Raw genomic sequence first — 22,669 nt, forward strand, 5'->3', positions numbered from 1 at the left:
AACTCCAGCAGATTTGTGGGGCTTTCTCCCTTCTAAGCAGTGTAGGGCACCCACCACCCCTTCACACCGGTTACATTTAAGTCAGTTAGGAAAACTTTAATCTCACATCTTGGTTATGCCTCGAGAGCACTCCTGTGCTAGGACAGTAAGTATTTCTGGTGCGGACAACTTGCAGCTGTACCGGATCAGGTGAACAAAGGTGCGCCAGGAAGGGATGAAACGGGTACGGTGTGGGCTCATAGCAGTCAGATGGGAGTCAGAAGGACTTTCAGAGTTCCCCTAGCTTTATTTGTAGAGGATAGCCAATAATCTCTTTGGTCACATGGCATGCTTCTGCGTCCATTCCCGAGCTGTTCTGTTGTACTTGTCCCTGTCTGTTTTGTAGATCTGAGCGATCTCAGGCACTAGGGGGTGGCCTGGATTGGGGTCACACAGCAGAGAACTGATGGACAGAAGCACTTTGGAGATGGTTAGTGCTGGAGACCACTGTGAGCGAAGAATATCAAGACAAATGCTGCTCTATTGTTAACATTTGATGATAAATCTTGTTGTAAATTCAACCTTAGGGGTTTAAAGGGATACTCTGTTGGGAAGTCAATTGTCAGTAAAGGCCCCACCCTGGTAGGGACTGTCATTGGGCCCCATGATTGTAGCTTGCCAGTGGAACATGTCTTCCCCGACGGGGCCCGCTGAACACTGGGCTGGGGGATCCTGCGCCAGGTCGTTCAGTTCCTTGTGGATTCTCTTAAGAGCCATGCTGGGAGGCTGCCGTGGTAGGCCCTGGCGGACGAGGCAGGGGCTGAGGCAGCCTCGTTGGTTGTGGATCAGCTGCAGAAGAGGAGGTGGGCGCCTCTGGCCTGGCCCTGGCAGGATGCACAGGGGGCCGAGGCCCACTCAGCTCCCTCCCGGGCCAGCCACCGTGGACACAGTGTCCGTCTTCACACGGTTGGCACATCACCCTGAGCCGCCCTTCTTGTGCTGCCGCAGAAGCGCTCTTCTTCCGCCGCAGATCCCTCCGCCGGAGCCCGTGCCCGGCCCGTGGGCTCGTGCCACGGTCTGTGCCTGCTACTACAGACCCACGCGGAAGGGGACAGCCAGGGAAGGTGACAGTGCATCAGGGACGATATGATTGTTTGTTTTGTAACATACCACATCACAGATTCGTAATATGTTGTACTATGCTGTCATGATGCAGCTGTCACCAGGATACCACGCAATACCTCTGGTTCACTTTGAACAACTACTGATGACTGAAAAGACAAATGTTTCAAATCTCAGATAGAAGGACTTCTTTCACTTTTTAATTTTTGATTTTAGAGTTTTAAAGATTATTCCAAAAATTTCTAGAATATACCAGAAACTTGAGAAAGCAGATAAATGCTTACATCTCTTTCTTTATAAAGGGTACCAAAATAATCTTTCACTAAGTAGTTCACATTTTAAACACATTTTGGAAAGCTTACAGTGACAAAAGACAGGTCTCTATTTACATTCCGAATGTTTTCCCTCTTAGTTTAAGGAACAAAAGGCAAGTAAAAAAGAAGAAACAAACCAGAATAAATAACAGCAAAAACTAAAAAGCACAAGAAACACAGATACAGAAATAAAACCTACAATAACACAAAATTGGAAACCATAATACCCAAGTAAAAGACCAGTTTAAAAACAAAAATCCGTAAAAACACCATAAGTTGGTTCTGAATTGGCTGCTCTACTGCTGATTGTGGGCCCTGCCCTTAAGTGTGGTTTATGTACCCAGTGACTCCATCGTAGAAAACTCATTTTTCCTTTGCAAGTGGTTGTCAGTTGGAGATAGCTTCTATGTTAGGGATTGTAGATGTGTTCACCCTGCCCTCTCAGCACTGGGACCTTATCTGACTTGGACAATTGTAGACTCTGTGCTGCCACGGTCTCTGAGTTGACATGTGCACCACACCTTTTGAGTCTAGAAGACCTTGTTTCCTCGGTGTCTTCCTCCCCTGTGTTCTTACAGTCTTTCTGCCTCCTCTTCCTCAGTCTCTGAGCCCTGAGCAGAGGGGTTCGATGCAGATGTCCCATTTAGGACTGAGTGTTCCAGTGTCTCTCAGTCTTTGCACACTGTCCAGTTGTAGGACTCTGTATTAGTTCCCCACCTACTGCAAGAGAAAGAAAGCCTCTCTAATAATGGCTGAGTGTGGCACTGACCACGCCCATTGGGGGTGGGGACAGGGACAGTCGGACCTAAGGGAACTAGGTCTAGGGAAGGGGCCTGTAGTGCTCTCTTGCTTGTAGGACGGGCAGAGAGCATCTGGAGGCATCCCTGGGACCAGAACCTGTTGGTGTTCATCTGTCTCTGTTGTAAGTTATTTCTCCCTGAATAAACATCTATTCAGCCTGTTTTTCCTAATTCTTATTAAACCACGATATGAGTGAGACACTTATCTGTGTGTATAGCAGAATGTTGTTAGGAATCATTTTGCTATGCTACTTTAGCAGAACAATAGTGTTTGGCTTTCCTATAGGCTCATGGCTTATCTAGTAATAGGTTCTTGGCCACCCAAACAGTGTCGGGCATGGGTTCCATCTCAGGGAGTGAGTCTTTAATCCAATCCAATAGTGGTTATGTCCACAATGTTTGTGCTACTACTGCACTAGCATTTTATGCAGGCAGGCCACTAGTCTCATGGAGTAGTGACTCAACTAAATGTAACCCGTTCCTGGCACTGGTAGTTTGATTTGGTGTCAGAGGATATTTAGTTGGGACACTTCAGTTAGATTTCCATACTAACCAATAAATAAATAGATAAGTAAATTCTTTTGAGTAGCATCTAAAGGTTTCTATATGACTCTTCAAATGGCCCTTAATGTTAGTGTCCTTCCCCAACATTTCCTCCTTTATTCCACTAATTGATCCACATGTAATTCTTTGTTTACATTCCCCTCAACTGTCTCTCTATAACTATATATCCTGGTTCTATTTGGAGTAGATTTTTGTGTAGGTAACTAACTATACAGCCATCTAGTTTGACCAGCACCATTTGATGAAGATGCTATGTCTTCAGTGTGAATTTCTTGTTTCTTTGTCAAGAATTGGGTGTCCATAGGTGTGCGGACTTATGTCTGGGTCTTCAGTTTGATTCTGTTGATCAGTTGTGAAAATTGTGTTTTCAATTTCTGTGAAGAATTGTGTTGGGGTTTTGATGGGGATTGCATTCAATCTGTAGATTGTTTTTGGGAGGGTGGCCATTTTCACTATATTAATTTTGCTGGTCAATGAATGTTGGAGATCTGGCCATCATATGATATCTTCTTTGACTTCTCTAATGTCTTAAATGTTTTCATTATAAAAGGCTTCCACATGCATAGTTAGAGTTATTGCAAGGATATTTATGTATTTATTTTTTGAGGTTGTTGTGAGGGTACTGTTTTCCTGATTTCTTCTTAGTCTGTTATTTGTATATGGGAATGCTTCTGATTTTTTGTGTGTTCATTTTGTATTCTGCTAGTTTGCTGAAACTGGTAGTTTTTAGGATCACTTGCATATCAAATCATATCATTGTCCAATAAAGATGCTTTGACTTTTTCTTTTCCTATTTATGCTCTTCAGTTGACTAATTGCTCTAGCTAAGACTTACAAGTACTTTCTTGCAGAGGCATGGAGAGAACGGACAGCCTTATCTTGTTCCTGATTTTAGTGCAAATACTTTGAGTTTCTCTTCATTTAAGTTGATTGCCTTTATTGTGTTATGTCATTTGTATCCACACTCTTTCCAGGGCTTTTGCCATGAAGGAATGTTGGATTTTTGTCGGAGGCCTTTTAGTCCGTTTATGTGGTGGATTTCATTTACTGATTTATATGTATTTAGTCATCTCTGCATGTCTGTGATGAAGCCTACTTGATAATCGTAAATGATCTTTTAAATATATATGTTCTTAGATTTAGTTTGCCAGTACTTTATTGAGAATTTTGCATCTATGTTCTTAAGGGAAATTGATCTGTAATTTTCTTTATGTGATTTAGGTATCATAAAAAGAATTGGGCAACATTTCTTCTGTTTCCCTTTATGCAATAATTTGAGGAATATTGGGGTTAATTCTTCTTTGAAAGTTTGGTAAAATTCTGCACTGAAACCATCTGGGCTTTTTTTTTGGTTGATAGAATTTAAATGACTGCTTCTATCTCACTAGGGGTTATAAATTTGTTTAAATTGGATATCTGTTCTTGATTTAATGTTGGTAGGTTGTCTATATGGAGAAAATTATCCATTTCTTGTAGATTTTGCAATTTGGTGGAGTTCAGAGTTTTAAAGTCAGTTTATTTGTTTTTAATTGGACGATTTCAGCTCTGAGTTTGACTATTCTTTGCTGTCTATTCTTTGGGTGTTATTTCTTCTTTCTGTTGTAGAGTTTTCTAAGTTGCTACTAGATTGCTAATGTTAGATCTTTCCTTTTTTTTTTTTTTTTTTTTTTATAAAGGAAGGCAGTTCGTGTTATGAAGCTTGTCTCTTAGACTGTCTTGATTACATCCCTACATAGTATTGTGTATGTTGTGTTTTCATTTTTATTCAGTTTTTGAACATTTTAAATTTCGTTTTTGATCTCTGCCTTGATCCATTTTTCAGTAGTGAGTAGGGCAGTTTCCATGAGTTTGTATACTTTTTTTTTTTTTTTTAAAGATTTATTTATTATGTATAGTGTTCTGCCTGCACGTATGGCTTCAGGCTAGGAGAGGGCCACAGATCTCATTATGGATGGTTGTGAGCTACCATGTGGTTGCCTGGACTTGAACTCAGGACCTCTGGAAGAACAGCCAGTGCTCTTAATCACTGAGCCATCTCTCCAGCCCCATACTTTCTGTTCTTGCTATCCATTTTTAGTCTGCAGTAGTCCAGTAGGATATAGGGTGTTATTTCAGTTTTCTTTTTTCTGTTGAGGCTTGCTTTGTATCTAAGTGTGTGTTCAGTTTTGGAGAATGTCCCATGGGCTGCTGAGAAGAAAGCATATTCTTTGGTATTGGGGTGAAATGTTTTGTAACAATCTGCTAAGTATATTTAATTTATGATGTTATTAAACTCCATCATCTCTGTTTAGTTTATGTCTGGATGACCTATTGGTGAGAATTGGATATTGAAGTTTACTCAATGTTAATATGTGATTTTAGCTGTAGTAGTATTTCTTTATGAACTTGAATGCCCTTGTATTTGGTGTATATATATTTAGAATTACAATATTCTCTTGGTGTAGTTTTCTTTTGAGAATGTAGTGCCCTTCCCTATCACTTCTGATTGGTTTAGTTTTGAAGTCTTATTTTGTCAGATATTAAAATCGCTATACCTGCTGACTTCTTGTTCCCATTTGTGTAATTTGTGAAAATTGTGTTTTGAATTTCTGTGAAGAATTGTGTGTTGGAATTTTGATGGGGATTGCTTTGAATCTGGGGATTGCTTTTGGTAGGATGTTGTTTCTCTTCAGCCTTTAATGTTACAGCCATCCTATTCAGAGCAGCTGCAGCTCCACCACAAGACAAGGCCACAAGAGCTGAAGCCTGAGTGAATTCTGTTCCCTCAGGCACCAACTCTTTCAAAGCTACTAATGATACTTACTTAAATTTCTTTTTTCACTAAGGAACTCAAGATTCAAAGGTTGAGGTAGAATCCTGCTTCCCCTAGAGGCTGAATAACAAGCAGCTCTCCTCCTAGAGTTTCTCAAAAAGTCCTCCCTGTTTTTTCTTGCCCTCTTTATAAACTTTCTTTGCCTGCTTCCTCCCTATAACTTCCTGTCAGCTAGTTGCTGACCCAGCCTCCTGACCACAGATGAATTTTATTTAATCAAACACATCTTTGCATCATTAAAAAATGTTTCAGATCATAAACAAAAGTAACATACCTTATATTAATATCCTACAACTTACTTATATCTCTATATATAAATACTTTGTTTACATGTGTAGAACAGGAAAAAAAGAAGGGTTTGATTAATCATTAGCTTTTAGGTCTGGTCACAGTGTAAACTTGATAGGATTTAAGGATTAGTAAATCTATAGATTCTGTTGAATTTTTACAGATGTATATTTTTTTTCCTTTGGAGCCCCACCCCCATTTTCCTCATTTGAATTTAAAGCACTTTACATTTTTATTTTTTTTATTTATTGGAGGAGGGGGAATATGTGTGGAGACCAGAAAACAACTTGTGGGAATTAATTCTCTCTTTCTACCATGTGAGTCCCAGGAATTAAACTCAGGACATCAGCAAGTACCTTTACCTTTTGAGCCATTTCATTGGTCCTTGATTGGTTTTCAAGATGAGGTTTTTTTCATTTGTGTTGCCCACACTTGTTTTGAGTAGCTTTTTCCTGCTGGTCTGGTCCCACTACTGCACCAGCCCCAAATAACACACAGAGACACTGTATAAGATATAAAGCTATTGGCCTGTTACTAGTGTTTCTTATCGGCTAGCCCTGTCTTAAAAATCAACACATTTCTATTAATCTAAGTATTTCCACGTGGAATCATCTTACCGGAGGAGAGAGTTGCTGGCGTTCTGCTCTATGGAATCTCCTCCCTACTCCTTCCTCTTTCCTCCTAGTCTCCTAGTCCCGCCTATCTTGCTTTCCTATTGGCCAACAGTGCTTTATTCATTAACCAATAAGACAAACATATTTGCAGAATGACATCTCCCATCACACGCTGGTCTTAAAACTCTTGGTTAAGAGAGTTTTAAGTTTCCTAGCCTCCTGAGCAGCTGGGTCCTTTCTGAAATGCTACATTGTGCTGGGCTCCATTAGATTCTTTTTTTTTTTTTTTTTTCTAATTTATTATTTTACATGTTGATCCCAGTTCCCTCTCCTCCCTCCTCCCTTTTACCCTCTCTTCTCCCTCACATGCATCCTGACCACCCTCCCATCCCCCACCCCAATTCCACATGTAGGGCAATGCCATCCAGGTGGGGTCATGTAGATCTGTCAGGTCATTTGAAGTAGGGACTAGGACTTATCTCCCCTCCATGGGGAATGTGTTCTCAGGGTCCTTTGTGCACCAGGGATATATCCTGGTTCCACTGTCTGAGGTTCCTTAGACTGCTCAGTCCTTCTGGCTGAGACCCATGTTCAGGGGGTCTGAGTTAGTCCCATGCTGGATTCCCAGCTATCAGTCTGGGGGCCCGTTAGCTCCTCCTTGTTCATTTAGGTCAGCTGTCTCTATGTGTTTCTGCAACCTGGTCTTGTCCTCTCCGTCTGCATCTGGATTCTAGTTCAACTCAGTGTTTAGGTATGGGTGTTTGCTTCTGTTTCCAACAGGTATTAGATAAGGGCTCCATGGACAAGTTAGTTGTTGATCTCACTATCCAGGAAGGGCATTTACGGTAGCCTTTCCACGGATGCTCAAATTGTTAGTTGGCAGCAGTCTTGTAGGTCTCTAGACCTTTCTTTAGGTTCACTTTTCTCTTCAAACCAATATTGGATCCCTCTTTTATGTTCTCTCTCCCCTCTCCCTCTCTCTCCCTCTTCCCCTCCCTTTTTCCTGTCTTCTATTCCTACCCTGACTCAATCTCTCAATCTTCCTAGTCACACGTTTCCCTCTCCTCCCCCTCTCTTTCTCCTACTTCTCTCCATTCACCGCCCCTCCACTTCCTCTGTACTCTGGGGGACTTGTCCCTTCCCCCTTCTGTGAGAGACTTTATATGAATCTCTTAGAATGTACCTTGTATCCTAGTTCCTCTGGTGGTATGAATTATAGGCTGGTGATCCTTTGCTCTAGGTCTAAAATCCATATATGAGTGAGTACATACTATGTTCCTCTTTTTGTGACTGGGTTATCTCATTCAGGATGGTTTCTTCAAGTGCCATCCACTTGCCTGCGAATTTCAAGATTCCATTATTTTTTTCTGCAGAGTAGTATTCCATTGTGTAGATGTGCCACATCTTCTTTTATCCATTCTTCAATTGAGGGGCATCTAGGTTGCTTCCAGGTTCTTGGTATTACAAATAATGCTGCTATGAACATAGGTGAACAGATGTCTTTATTGCATGGATGTGGATCATTTGGGTATATGCCTAAGAGGGGGATTGCCGGGTCCTGTGGTAAACTAATTCCCATTTTCCTGAGGAACCGCCATACCGATCTCCAAAATGGCTGCATGAGTTTGCACTCCCACCAGCAGTGGAGGAGTGTTCCCTTTCTCCACATTCTCTCCAGTATGAGTTGTCATTGGTGTTTCTAATTTTAGCCATTCTGGCAGGAGTAAGTTGTTTTGATTTTCATTTCCCTGATAGCTTAGGATGTTGAGCACTTTATTAAGTGTCTTTCAGCCTTTTTGATTTCCCCTATTGAGAATTCTTTCTTCAGTTCTGTATCCCATTTTTTAATAGGGTTATTTGGTGTTTTGTTGACTAGTTTTTTGAGTTCTTTGTATATTTTAGAGATCAGTTCTTTGTCGGATATAGGATTGGTGAAAATCTTTTCCCAGTCTGTGGGCTGCCATTTGGTCTTGTCGACTGTGTCCTTTGCCTTACAGAAGCTTCTAAGTTTGAGGAGGTCCCATTTATTAATTGTTGCTATCAGTGTCTGTGCTCCTGGGGTTATGTTCAGGAAGTGGTCTCTTATACCAGTTTGTTCAAGGGTACCTCCTACTTTCTCTTCTAAGAAGTTCAGTGTGGCTGGATTTATGTTGAGGTCTTTGATACATTTGGACTTGAGTTTTTTGTATGGCAATAGACATGGGTCTATCTGTAGTCTTCTACACACCATCATCAAATTGTGCCAGCACCATTTGTTGAAGTTGCTTTCCTCGCCCCCACTGTATTTTAGCTGTTTTGTCGAAAATCAGGTGTTCATAGGTGTGTGGGTTAATATCAGGATTTTCAATTCCATTGGTTTACCTGTCTATTTTTGTGCCAATACCAGGCTGTTTTCAGAACTATAGCTCTGTAGTAGAGCTTGAAGTCAGGAATGGTGATGCCTCCTGAAGTTCTTTTATTGTATAGGGTTGTTTTGGCTATCCTGGGTCTTTTGTTTTTCCATATAAAGTTGATTATTATCCTTTCAAGGTCAGTGAAGGATTGTGGTGGGATTTTAATGGGGATTGCATTGAATCTGTAGATTGCTTTTGGCAAGATTGCCATTTTTACTATGTTTATCCTACCTATCCAAGAGCATGGGAGATCTTCCATTTTCTGGTATCTTCTTTGATTTCTTTCTCTAGAGCCACAAAGTTATTATATAGGTCTTTCACTTGTTTGGTAAGTGTTACCCCAAGATACTTTATGTCGCTTGTGGCTATTATAAAGGGTGATGTTTCTCTGATTTTTTTCTCCGCCTCTTTGTCATCTGAATAAAGTAGGGCTACTGATTTTTTTGAGTTTATCTTGTATCCTGCTAGTTTGCTGAAGGTGTTTATCAGCTGTAGGAGTTCCCTGGTAGAGTTTATTGGGTCGCTTATGTAAACTATCAAATAGAGACAGTTTGACTTCTTCCTTTCCTCCTTGATCTCCTTTTGTTGTCTTATAGCTTTAGCTAGAACTACTAGTATGATATTGAAGAGATATGGAGAGAGAGGGCAGCCTTGTCTTGTTCCTGATTTTAGAGGAATTGCCTTAAGCTTCTCTCCACTCAGTTTGATGTTGGCAGTTGGTTTGCAGTATATTGCTGTTACTATGTTTAGGTATGTTCCTGTTATTCCTGACCTCTCCAAGACCTCATGAAAGGGCGTTGAATTTTGTTGAAGGCTTTTTCAGCATCTAGGGAGATGATCATATGGTTTTTCTTTTTCAGTTTGTTTATATGGTGGATCACGTTGATAGATTTTCATATGTTAAACCATCCCTGCAATCCAGGGATGAAGCCTACTTGGTCATGGTAGATGATTTCTCTGATGTATTCTTGAATTCAGTTTGCCAGTATTTTATTGAGTATTTTTGCATCGATGTTCATCAGGGATATTGGTCTGTAGTTTTGTCTTTGTGAGGCTTGGGTACCAAGGTTATTGTGGCCTCGAAAAAGAGTTTTGCAATGAACCTTCTGTTTCTATTTTGTGGAACAATTTGAGGAGTATTGGTATTAGTTCTTCCTTGAATGTCTTGTAGAATTCTGCATTAAAGCCATCTGGCCCTGGGCTTTTTTTGTTTGGAAGGCTTTCGATGACTGCTTCTATTTTATTGCATGTTATAGGTGTATTTAAGTTGTATGTCTGTTCTTTTAATTTTGGTAAGTGATAGTTATCCAGAAATTTGTCTATTTCCTTTGAATTTTCAAATTTTGTGGAATACAGGTTTTCAAAGTCATGACCTGAAAATTGTCTGGATTTCCTCTGTGTCCGTTGTTATGTTCCCCTTTTCGTTTTTGATTTTGTTAATTTGCATGTTCTCTCTCTGCTTTTTCGTTAGTTTGGATAAAGGTTTGCCTATTTTGTTGATTATCTCAAAAACCCAACTCTTTGTTGCATTGATTTTTTTTTTTTTTTTTTGGTATTGTTTTCCTGGTTTCTATTTTGTTGATTTCAGCCCTCAAGTTGATTATTTCCTGGCATCTACTCCTCCGGGGTGAGTTTGCTTCTTTTTGTTCTAAGGCTGTCAGTTGTGCTGTTAATTCTCTTATGTGACTATCCTCTGTTTTCTTCATATGGGCACTTAGTGCAAAGAACTTCCTCGTAGCACTGCTTTCAAGGTGTCCCATAAGTTCGGGTATGTTGTGTTCTCATTCTCGTTGAATATTAGAAAGTCCTTAATTTCTTTATTTCTTCTTTGACTATGGTGTGGTGCAATTTCACACTGTTCAGTTTCCATGAGTTTGCAGGTTTTCTGCGATTTGTTTTGTTGAATTCCAATTTTAAAACATGGTGGTCTGATATGATACTGGAGACTATTCCAATTATCTTGTATCTGTTGAGGTTTGTTATGCCACCTAGTATGTGGTCGATATTAGGGAAGGTTCCATGTGGAGCAGAGAAGAAGGTATATTCTTTTGTGTTTGGATGGAATGTTCTATAGATGTCTGTTAAACCCAGTTGAGACATAACTTGTTAGTTCTTTTGTTTCTTTGTTGAGTTTCTGATTGGTGGTCCTGTCTAGTGTTGAGAGTGGTGTGTTGAAGTCTCCCACTATAAGTGTGTGAGGTTTTATGTGAGCTTTGAGTTTTAGTAGCGTTTCTTTTATGAATGTGGGTGCCTTTGTATTAGGGGCATAGATGTTCAGAACTGAGACTTTGTGTTGATGGATTTCTCCTGCGATGAATATGAAATGACCGTCTTCATCTCTTGATTAATTTTGGTTTGAAGTCTAACTTGTTAGATATTAGCATAGCCATACCTGCTTGCTTCTTGGTTCTATTTGATTGGAATAAATTTTCCCAACCCTTTACCCTGAGGTAATGTCTATCTTTGAAGCTTAGATGTGTGTCTTGTATGTAGCAGAAGGATGGATTCTGTCTTCGTATCCATTCTGTTAGCCTGAGTCTTTTTATAGGTGAGTTAAGACCATTAATGTTGAGGGTGAGTAAGGACCATTGATTGTTAATGCTTGTTTGTTTTAGGTTTGTTGTTGGCAGTGGTATTATGAATATATTTGTCTTGCTTTACTCTTGGTTTCTGGTGTAGTTAGATTATCTGTTGCTTTGTCTTTGTGGGCGTAGTTAACTTCCTTGGGTTGGAGTTTTCCTTCCAATACTTTCTGTAGGGCTGGATTTGTAGATACGTATTGGGAAAATCTGGTTTTGTCATTAAATATCTTGTTTTCTCCATCTATAGTGATTGAGAGTTTTGCTGGGTTGCATCCGTGTTCTCTTAGTACTTGTAGAACATCTATCCAGGACCTTCTGGCCTTGAGGGTTCTGGCCTTGAGAAGTCAGGTGTAATTTTGATAGGTCTGCCTTTATATGTTACCTGTCCTTTTTCCTTTGCTGCTCTTAATATTCTTTCTTTATTCTGTATGCTAGGTGTTTTGATTATTATATGTCGAGGGGTCTTTTTCTTTGGTCCAGCCTATTTGGTGTTCTGTATGTTTCTTGTACTTTCATGGGCATGTCCTTCTTCAGATTGGGAGTTTTCCTCGATGATTTTGTTGAATATGTTTTCGGCACCTTTGAGCCGGGCTTCCTCACCTTCGTCTATGCCTATTATTCTTAGGTTTTGCCTTTTCACAGTGTCCCACATTTTCTGGATGTTTTGTATTTACGATTTGTTGGATTTATGATTTTCTTTGGTCGATGAATCTATTTCTTCTAGTTTATCTTCCGTGCCTGAGATTCTCTCTTCCATCTCTTGAATTCTATTGGTTATGCTTGCATCTGTAGTTCCCGATTTTTTTGCCCAGTTTTTCTATTTCCAGCATTCCTTCGGTTTGTGTTGCCTTTATTTTCTCTATTTCAGTTTTCAAGTCTTGAACCGTTTCCTTCACCTGCTTAATTGTTTTTTCTTGGCTTTCTGTACTTTCTTTACTTTCCTCAAGAAATTTTTTATGTCTTCAACTTTTTGTTTTTTCTTCCATTTCTTTAAGGGATTTTCTCACATCTTCTTTGAGGGCCTCTATCATTTTTATGATGATAACTTTTAAGTCATTCCCTTCTGCTTCCTCTGCTTTGTTGTTGTGTTCCGGTCTAGTTGGTGTAGATTCCCTAGATTCTGGTGGTGTCATGGTTGTCTTTCTGTTGTGAGGTTTTTTCTTGTATTGCCATCTTTCCATAGCTTCTTCCAGTAGGTGTTGGTGGGGGTCTCTCCCCTCTCTATGGTAGTTCCCCGGTGGTCTTATGTGGGTCAGAGGTTGATATCTGTACCTCTGGGTGGTCCAAACTCTCTAGGAGGTCTCTCCACAGGCAGGGGTCCGGGGATGGGGGTCAGCGATCAGGCTCCAGTAGAAGACTGGCGATGGGGGGGGGTCAAAGATAATGCAGGCCAGGACTCTGGATGTTCCTTGTGCCTATAGGCAGATCTATCCTGGGCCTGGCACTCTCCAGCTGAGGCTTCTTTAGCAGAGGCCCTGTGATGGGGGGTCAAGGATCCTGCCAGCAGGATCTCAGCTGGAACTCAGAGTGGTCCCTCAGAGATAGGCGGATCTCTGGGAGGGGCCCCGGACTGGCGCTGGGGGTCAGAGAGGGTCTCCTGTGTTCAGAGCTGCTCCCAGAAGTCCCCTGAAGTTGTATGTACTGTTGGCTCCACCCTCTGTCCCAGTGCTCAACCAGAGCAGTGGGACAGTGGGCTGGGTAGGGCTCAGGGTAGGGGGAGGGCAGGCTCATGGTGGAGGTGGGTGGGGGTGTATCAGAGCTCCAAGAGTGCTCTCGATGGGGACAGGACACAGGAGCAGGGGGATCCAGGGCCAACCCAGGGAGTTCCCGGGGGAGGGTGTAAGGGGCCCGGATTGGGCCCAGACTCACCTCTTGCCAAGGACTGGTGGTAGAGGACAAAAATGTAGATTTTGTTTTTAAAAAAGTATTTTGTGTGTGTGTGTACATGTACATATATACATATGTATGTATATATGTATAAGTGTGTATGCTCTGAGTGTGTATATATGTGTGTGTATATGTGTATATATATGTGTCTCTCTCTATATGTGTGTGTGTGTGTATTTATATATGTGTGTGTGTCTGTGTGGTTATGTGTGTGTATATGTATGTGTATGTCTGTTTTGTGTGTGTATATGTGTGTATCTATATACATGTGTGTTTATGTGTGTGTGTGTATCTATATACGTGTGTGTGTGTGTGTGTGTGAAAGCAGCAGGTGTGGAATCAGGAGAACACATGGAGTCAGTTTTCTCCTTCCATTTGTGCACTGGGGATTGAGCTCAGGTTGTCAGGCTTGGCAGCAAGCACCTTTATCCTCTTAGCCTTCTTACTGGATTCTTTTTATTTTCAGTGGAATTGAATACAAATTATAATGGGGCTGATAGAACTAAAATGCACCTTCCTAATTCAGGTTTTGAAACTGCTATGAATAGTGAAAAAGTACACAGTTGATGATTTCAGCCAACAAAAATTGTTAAAACTGTATCTGAAAGCCAGCATGGTGGCGTCTGCCTTTAATGTAATCAAGAGTGAGATGCCTGGTCTACAGAGTGATTTCCAGGATAGCCATAGCTAAACAGAGAAACCCTATTTAGAAAAACCAACCAACCAACCAACCAACCAACCAACCAACCAACCAACCAACCAACCAACCCATGTCTTGAAGACTAGTTATTGTAGTGAAGCTTTAAGTGCAATCCCCACTTCATCTAGTACCATGTGAGATGGTGCCTTAAACAATTTTAATTCTGTTTTAGACTGATAGAGACTGATAGCAAGTCTTTAAGATCTGTAAATGGGTCAAGAAGAAACAGTGGCTCCTCTCTTGTGTCAAGTTCCTCAGCCTCCAGCAACCTCAGTCACCTGGAAGAAGACTCTTGGATTCTTTGGGGAAGAATTGTAAATGAATGGGATGATGCGCAAGAAGAAAGAAAAGCAAGTGAAGGTATTTGTACTGTTTGCCACATTCTTTTTGTCAACCCCAGAGTATCAGGCATGGATTAGTAGAGCGTTAGGAAAACACAGGATTCTTGTAATTTCTGAGTTATGTTATGAACAGGTTGGCTTTTTATGTCTTCATCATCTATGCCTGATTGAAGTTTTAGTTTGTGGGTTGTCCTGAAAACTTAGAAATTCTCAGTTAAAAATTATTTTTAGAAATTAAACTCCCATTTTGTTAATGAAATCTTGACATTCTGTATTAGTATTTTGCCTTTTCCCTTTAGCAGTCCTTTGAATATTGTGGGTATAGTGATGTGGTATGTCAGGCCTTTAAGACCTTAAAGGCCACATTCTCAGTGAAATGACAGTTTATCCAGGGCCATCTCTTAGACTTCTTTAAAGCCTTCCTTCTTTCCTTCCTTCCTTCCTTCCTCCCTCCCTCCCTTCCTTCCTTCCTTCTTTTTTTTTGTCATGGAAAAAATGTTTATTTTGAAATTATTTTAATTTAGAAATAGAAAACCTCTTAGGGAAAGGAAGGGGAAAAAAAAAAAAAAAAAAAAAAAAAAAAAACCAAAACCAAAAACAAAACCCACAAAGTATCCAAGCTACTTTTTACTTCATGAGCTTCTCACATCCTCATTTGCTCACTAGTTCCCATGAAGAGAGAGCAATCAGCCACCCACAGTTATGTTATTAATAGGAATATGAATCAATTTCATAAAGAAGCCAATGAATCCCATGATAGCAAATCCTATGGCTGTGGCCATGGCAGTCTTCTGGAATTCTTCTCTATTGAGTTTGGTGCATCTTTTAACCAGTGGAATTAAGTCCTTAACGAACTGCGGACTTGGCTCAACAAACTGCATTACCTGGTCCATGATTGGCTTTTGAGGGATGTCGGTTTGAGAAGATAAGAGACATGTGGCGGCTTAGAACTTTCTTTCTTTCTTTCTTTCTTTCTTTCTTTCTTTCTTTCTCTTTCTTCCTCCTCTCTCTTTTTCTCCTCTTTTTTCTTTCTTTTTTTTTTTTTAAGATTTATTTATTTATAGTTTGAGGATAGCCTGGTCTACAAAGTGAGTTTCAGGACAGCCAGGGCTGTAACAACACAGAGAAACCCTGTCTTGAAACAAACAAACAAACAAACAAACAAAATGTTTATTTATTATGTAATTCATTGTTCTGCCTGTAGGCCAGAAGAGGCCTGTTGTTGTGAGCTGCCATGTAGGTGTTGGGAATTAAACTCAGGTCCTCTGGAAGAACAGCCAGTGCTCTTAACCGCTAAGCCATCTCTCCAGCTACTTCTTTAAAGAATTTCACAGTTTATTAATAAACAAGCTTTATAAATTATAAATTTGATACATTTTTCCATTTTTTTAAACACTCCCCTCCCCAGAATGCTTGGATAGTAAGGTATGCAACATTTGAAAGTTTTGTTCTCCTTTTACTTTTAGGAGCTGGTTCGTAAAGGGATACCCCACCACTTCAGAGCAATAGTTTGGCAACTTTTATGTGATGCACAGAGTATGCCAATTAAGGACCAGTATTCAGAACTTCTGAAGATGACTTCACCTTGTGAAAAATTGATTCGAAGAGACATTGCTAGAACTTACCCAGAACACAATTTTTTTAAGGAAAAAGATAGTCTTGGACAGGAGGTCTTATTTAATGTAATGAAGGTAAGCTCATTCATTTTTTTGAAGTGAAATTAATTTGTCAGAGGTTGAAATCACATGATTCCATAGTGAAGTATAAATTCCCGTCATAATAATCAGGTTCATGGTTCTCATGCTTCATTGTCAGTAGTTTGGAGAACTAATTAGAAAATTCATCACATTATTTAGCATTACTTGACAATAATCTACTCTCAGTGACCACTGCAGGGTTCTTTATGAGAGTGGATCATTCATTCTATAGCAGCTTCATGATCTTTGGTAATGCCCCCATTTGTTAAGTGTGCTCAGCCCTTTAACATTTATTGTTGCATTTTTAATATTGCGTTTTCATAGTTTCTTTTTCTCCCATCTACCTCTGCAAGATACCAATTTCTAAAGTTATTTGAATTTTGTTGTTTATCCTACCTGCACTATGTTTGTCTCTATCAGTTACCTGTCAGTAAATTTTCTTTGTCCTTAGGAGCTGCCACTTTGTTCTTGGAAAATTGTCAAGTTTTATGTAATAAACCTTTTGCTTTTTAAACATTTATAGAATAACATCTACAACAAGTAAGCAAGAGCTTTTCTAAACAAATAAATGGACTTTTAACTGTCTCACCAATTTTAGGTTTTGGAGAAGGAAGGTACAATGTACATATTGAAGTATTTTGAACACCATGGTTTACTTTTTAGGCATACTCCTTGGTGGATCGTGAGGTTGGTTACTGTCAAGGCAGTGCATTTATAGTTGGATTGTTGCTTATGCAGGTGAGTTAATGCATGTAAGTAGTAACTGTCTATGCTTCTTAAACTCAGTTAGAGAATTGAAAAAATCTTTGGTTTCTTCAAGTTAAGCAGATTTGTATTCTCTCCCTAAACATAATGTACATAGTAATTTACTTTTGCACTTTGAAAGTAAAATGACATGGTAATACTGTCTTGCCACCAAATGAAATTTTAGCTCTTGTAACCCTCCTTCATTCTCCCTGTGTTCGTCTCCTTCCTTCTGTTTTGGAGATTATATGCTATATCTCTGAGCTGCAGGCCCAGCTCCCTAACTTGAAAAAAGAGTTACAAATACTTTTTACATAGACTGTGTGTGGCCATGTGCATGTAGGTCAGTCACAGCTTGTAGGAGTTGATTCTCATTTACCATATGGACTCCAGGAATGAAATTCTGGCCATTGGTCTTGGCAAGTACCTTTACCTGCTGCGCCATCTTGCCAGCTCCCCCAACTTCTACCTCTTATGTTTTTGAAGATTGTATTTTTATTTTTAATTATGTGTGTGTGTGTGGGGGGGGGGTTGTGCACATGACTGTAGTGCCTGTAGAGGCTGGAAGTGGGTATTGATCTTCCTGGAGCTGGAGTTACATGCAATTGTGAGTTGCTGGAGACCAAACTAGTATGGGATCTTAACAACTGCTGAACCATCTTTCCAACCTCATCTTTAATTTTTAATATATACAGTTGTACCAAGATATTCTATAAAAACTTTTACCTGTTTTTAAATTTCATTTGTTAGCATTTAACGGGGAGTAATCTTTTCCCAACCAAGTATGGTAAGAATAAAGTTTTCATATAATATCTTATTTATGTTATGTGCATGTTTGGAGGTGTGTGTGTGTGTGTGTGTGTATTATCATTTAGCTACAGGCTTGTTATACTAAAGTTATATTACTCAGCTACCTTTACTGTCTAGTGATACGACATTAGCATTGACTGATTTCTCACAATTTAGGGGCAGGACAAACTGAAGTTGGAAAGGGTAATGGGATATGGGATATACAACCATTTCTTTAGCCTTGCTGAAAATTTCCTTATTCTATTTTACTTTTTATATAGTCTCAGAATTTTAGTCCTGAAAAATGGTTTGATTTGAGTTGTGCTGGCTGTAGTTTTTCATCTCAGTTCTACACTCAGCCTGTGCGCTTTTATTGCTAGCTTTATGCAGGTGTAAGCCTGGAATGGTGTTTGGCGAGTGTGAGGCCATACAGTAAAACTAGAGTGGCTTTTGTCCATTCTGAGTAGACGAAAGCAGAGCAGCATCAAACTCTGTTCCCTGGCATTTTTCTTCAGTTTCCTCACTATCTGACTTTTAAAGCCCTGTGTCAGGGATTCCCCTTTTACCCCATCCTCCTCATTTTTGTCTTTCACTCAGTGCCAGGGATGAGCCCAGGGTCTCATGCATGCTGAGCACCCGGCCTCCTCTCATTTTAGCCCTGGCTTCCATTCCTCCTTTCAGAGCATACTGGTCCATAAACTGACTGACTACCACTCACCGTGCTTGGAGTGGTTATTGCGGGTGGTTTTCCATGTTAGATAAGTTTGGGCTGTGATGTATGTAGAGCGTCCACAAAGTTCTGATCATTCTGATTTATAAATGGTTGTCACTAGCAGATCTTTTTACTGTTAAGTCAGATATAATAATCAATCTAGTGATTTTTGCTGCAAATCTGTTTCTTTTCTTTCATATTAACTTCAAAATAACAGTATTCATTTTTGCTAAGAATCTAGACTCTAGGTTCTAGAGAACAGCCTCCCCCCCCAACAGCTCTTGCAGAGCTTGTACAGCTGCTATACCCAAGTCTCCTGCGAAGCAACTGCACCACCAAAGTCATCTTTTGCTCCCATTGTACTACACAACCTCAGTATAAGTGGCCTCGAGCCTGCTGAGTTTCTTGTTTCATGAGACTCCTGCTTCTCTACAAGAGGATATTTTAGTCCTGGAGAAATAGCCACACAAGAAGTAGAAAACAGGTTTCAGCCTTTGGCATGGTTGTAGAGCCTGAGATAGTAACTGTCTGCCAGGCTCACTGGAGAAAAGGGAGTCAAAAGCTAGAAAGTTATCTCAATGAAAGTGGACCCTGAAGTTTGTGGAAGCTTCATTGAAGTTTGTGGAGGAGCAGATGGGTAGCATTGGTTGGTGGGGTTTTAAGGTAGCAAGGTTCATTCTGTGAGTGATCCTGAAGTGATGCTTTGCTCAGTCCTGCTCCTTGAAGTGGTGAGATGGAAAACAGTTACCCTAAGGTATAGTGTAGTTCAGCTTAAAGAATGAGATTGAGCATAGAATGGGGAGTTTGGAAGTAGAGGCAGAGGAGGGGATTAAGAGAACTGTATAGGATGGAGAATTCTGAGGTCTTGGGCTTCTTACAGTGACTGGAGAAGTCAGTGGGATTTTAGGTCTTGAGTTAATAGGATTGGTCTCCACAGTACACCTGTGGCTGTGTTAGCACAGAGAAAGAACATGCACGTTTACCTGCTGTCCATGGCCATGTTGAGCATGGGGAAAATGTATTTTGTCATTTTCCAACTGTTTTCAATAAGAGATACTGAGAGATCTTTTTTGAAATGCATTCACAGACTAAATGAAGATTAGAAAACTATTATTTTTGGGAAAGTTATCTAGCCATGTAGGTGCTATTGCCTAAATATTTTGAATGCCTTTTAAATTATTTTCTCACTGGATATTTTCTAGTGATTTATACTTTTAAAACCCAATTACAGATAATTTTAAAAGGTAGAAGTTCTTTTGGTATTTACATCGTGTACCATTTCTGTTCAGAATTGCCAGAGCTTTGTAGCTACTTTAAGGTAAAAGTAAAAAATAATAGAATGGCTTCCAAAACTTATGTGTTTGGTTTAATTTTTTTCTTCTTTATAACTCCTTTACTCATGACCCTTTAAAAAGGGATACATTTAATCTGATTAATTTTTTATTATTTGCCATTGATGTTTAATAAGGATCAGGAGAAACAAATAGGCTGAATAGATGTTTATTCAGGGAGAAATAACTCACAACATAGACAGATGAACACCAGCAGGTTCCTGGTCCCAAGGATGCCTCCAGATGTACTCCTGTCTTGCAAGCAAGAGAGCTTTGGGAGCCCCTCCTCAGCCTTAGTTCCCCCAGGTCACGCCAGGCCCTGTCTCCACCTCCAGTGGGCATGGTCTATGCCACAGGTGCGGACAAGGTGAATATCTCACTACAATCTGCTAATTATTTCTTGTGTAGGTTTTACTTTTATTCATGGGGATAACTTGACTTGTATCTTAGTGGTCTCCTGCTTGCTGACCAAGCATGCCAGCATCTTAAGGTCTGTCTTAGTTACTTTTCTATTGTTGTGAAGAGGCACCATGACCAATGTGGCTTATAGAGAAAGCATTTAAATGAGGGCTTGCAGTTTCAGAGAGTGAGTCCATAACTATCATGGTGGGGAGTGTGCCAACAGGCAGGCAGATAGGCATGGTTCTGGAGCAGTAGCTGAGAGCTTATTCTGATTCACAAGTGGGGATGAGGGTGAAGAGGGAGGAGGAGGAAGGGGGGGGAGAGATGGAGTGGATGAAATTGGACAGGGGGAGGAAAAAGAGACAGAGATAGAGACAGAGAAACACACACACACACACACACACACACACACACCAGAGAGAGAGAGAGAGAGAGAGAGAGAGAGACAGACAGACAGACAGACAGACAGACAGACAGACAGGATCTGGTGTGAGCTTTTGAATCCTAAAAGCCCATCATCAGTGAATTCATCCAACAAAGCTGTACCTCCTCCCAGCAGGCCCACATCTCCAAGTCCTTTACAGATAGTCTGCTAACTGGGACCAAGCATTCAAATCTGTGACCCTATGGGGGCTGTTCTCATTAGACACCACAGGGATCTTGTTCCATTTTAGGGCCTTTGTACACTCTGTCTTCCAGGATTGTTTTTTCCTCAGTGTTCCCTAATTTCATTCTCTTGTTTGTTTAAAATTTACTTCATTGAAGTTCCATTCCTGACTTATATAAATAGCAGTTTGTCTCCCCAGAGTTCCCTTATTCTAATTGATTCCTTAGCATTCATCACCACTGATGTAAATATGATTTGTCTGTATATTACCTATTTATCTCTAGAAAGTTTAAGTTCCTTGAGAGTAAAGTTTATATGTTTTTTGTTGCTGTTGTTTTTGTATTTAGAAAGAGAACAGTATCTAGCTGTAAATGTTGGTTAGATGATACAGGTTCAATTCAGGGGGTATGGTCACATATATGTGGTCACATATATGGTCACATATATGGTCATATATATGTGTATATGTATATGTATACACACACATATATGTTGATTAAGTTAATAAATCAGACAGATTGAGACAGTTGGTCTCAGAGTTTGCAAGAGTCATTGTCTGATTCTCAGAATGGAAGTCTAGAACATCCTGGTTCTAATTCCAGTGCACTTTATACATTACTCTGTAGCCAGTGAAAACACTATTCATAGGGCTGACAGGTTCAGTGTCCAGAATCCATGTACAAGAGCTAAGTGTGCTGGTGTGTGTGTGTGCAATCCCAACGCTAGTCAGAGCCCATGGCTCTGAGAGACCCTGTCTCAAGAAAATAGGATGTATGGAGCTCAAGAAATAGCACCGGGTTGATCTCTGGCCTCTATGAATACTTGTACACACAAACACATAAACATTAAAGAAAAAAGAAAAACAGTATTTGTTATTGAGTGGTACTTGTTCATAGTATGATTTGGCTTATTTGTGTATCATGAAATGCTGAACTGTGTTACTATTTTCTTCTTCTTAAAACAGATGCCAGAAGAGGAGGCTTTTTGTGTCTTTGTTAAATTAATGCAAGACTACAGACTTCGGGAACTCTTTAAACCAAGCATGGCAGAATTGGGCCTTTGCATGTACCAGTTTGAATGCATGATACAGGTAAAAGTTCACTTTAACTTTTCTGCCCCCCTTTCTGAATGTCAGCAAATTTTGTGTCAGAATCCTAGAAGTTCGGTGGTTAAAAGCACCTTTGCTGCTCTTGTAGAGAACCTAGGTCAGTTCCCAGCACCTACGTGGTGGCTTACAAACATTTGTAACTCCTAGGGGATACGGTGGCTTCTTCTGATCTGTATGGGCACTAGGCACACACAGTGCACATAGATACTTGCAGGCAAAAAACTTAAACACATAAAATAAAAGGCATAGCAGCAGTTGAAAAAGTAGTGTTTTAAATCCATGATGACTTGTTCGCCATAGTCTGGACTTTGTTATCCAAATATTAAACATTGGCCTCACATGTGCTGTAACTTAGGTGCTGCTGCTTCCATCCACTTTTTGCTGTTCCTATTAAAAGCTCAGAGCTTGTGTAGGAAGCCAGTTCACTTACTGTTGAGACTGTCATACCCTTCCTTCCTTCCTTCCTTCCTTCCTTCCTTCCTTCCTTCCTTTCTCTTTTTATCTTGTTCCCACCCCCATCTGATAATTTTTTTTTTTAACATGTATCCATAAATTTTATGTGACCAGCCTCAGGTTCAGAAGCTTACACATAAAGGTGTAAAGGTGGAGAGAAGAGGAAGACTACAATCAGAGTCAAGTACAAATCATTTAGTGTTTTGTTAGGAGTATGTTTTCCCTGCTGGTATGAGTATGTTTTTCCGCCCACCTGGTCCCAGAGTGCTCCAGCCCCAAATAACACACAGAGACGCTGTATTAGATATAATGCTGTTAGCCTGTTACTGTCATTTCTTATTGGCTAGCTCTGTCTTAAATATTAACCCATTTCTATTAATTTAAATATTTCCACGTGGTCTTATCTTACCAGGGAGAGGGTCTGGCGTTC

The 22,669-nt window shown here is 40.1% G+C and overlaps 1 protein-coding gene and 1 pseudogene across 1 annotated transcript in view; one reads left to right on the forward strand and one right to left on the reverse strand.

The window, feature by feature from the left end:
- Window positions 1-318: 318 nt before the first annotated feature.
- On the reverse strand, window positions 319-936 carry LOC127232268 (ubiquitin-conjugating enzyme E2 D2B-like; annotated as a pseudogene).
- The window catches only part of Evi5 (ecotropic viral integration site 5), a 106,824-nt gene continuing 85,026 nt past the window's right edge, over window positions 872-22,669 (forward strand). The window contains 6 exon segments of the mRNA XM_051198281.1: window positions 872-1,103; window positions 14,224-14,386; window positions 14,388-14,415; window positions 15,863-16,087; window positions 16,757-16,831; window positions 21,643-21,768. Of these exon segments, the coding sequence (XP_051054238.1) occupies window positions 872-1,103; window positions 14,224-14,386; window positions 14,388-14,415; window positions 15,863-16,087; window positions 16,757-16,831; window positions 21,643-21,768 (849 nt within the window).

Source organism: Phodopus roborovskii, unplaced genomic scaffold, assembly GCF_943737965.1.
Source record: "Phodopus roborovskii unplaced genomic scaffold, PHOROB, whole genome shotgun sequence".
In the NCBI taxonomy this organism is placed as follows: domain Eukaryota; kingdom Metazoa; phylum Chordata; class Mammalia; order Rodentia; family Cricetidae; genus Phodopus; species Phodopus roborovskii.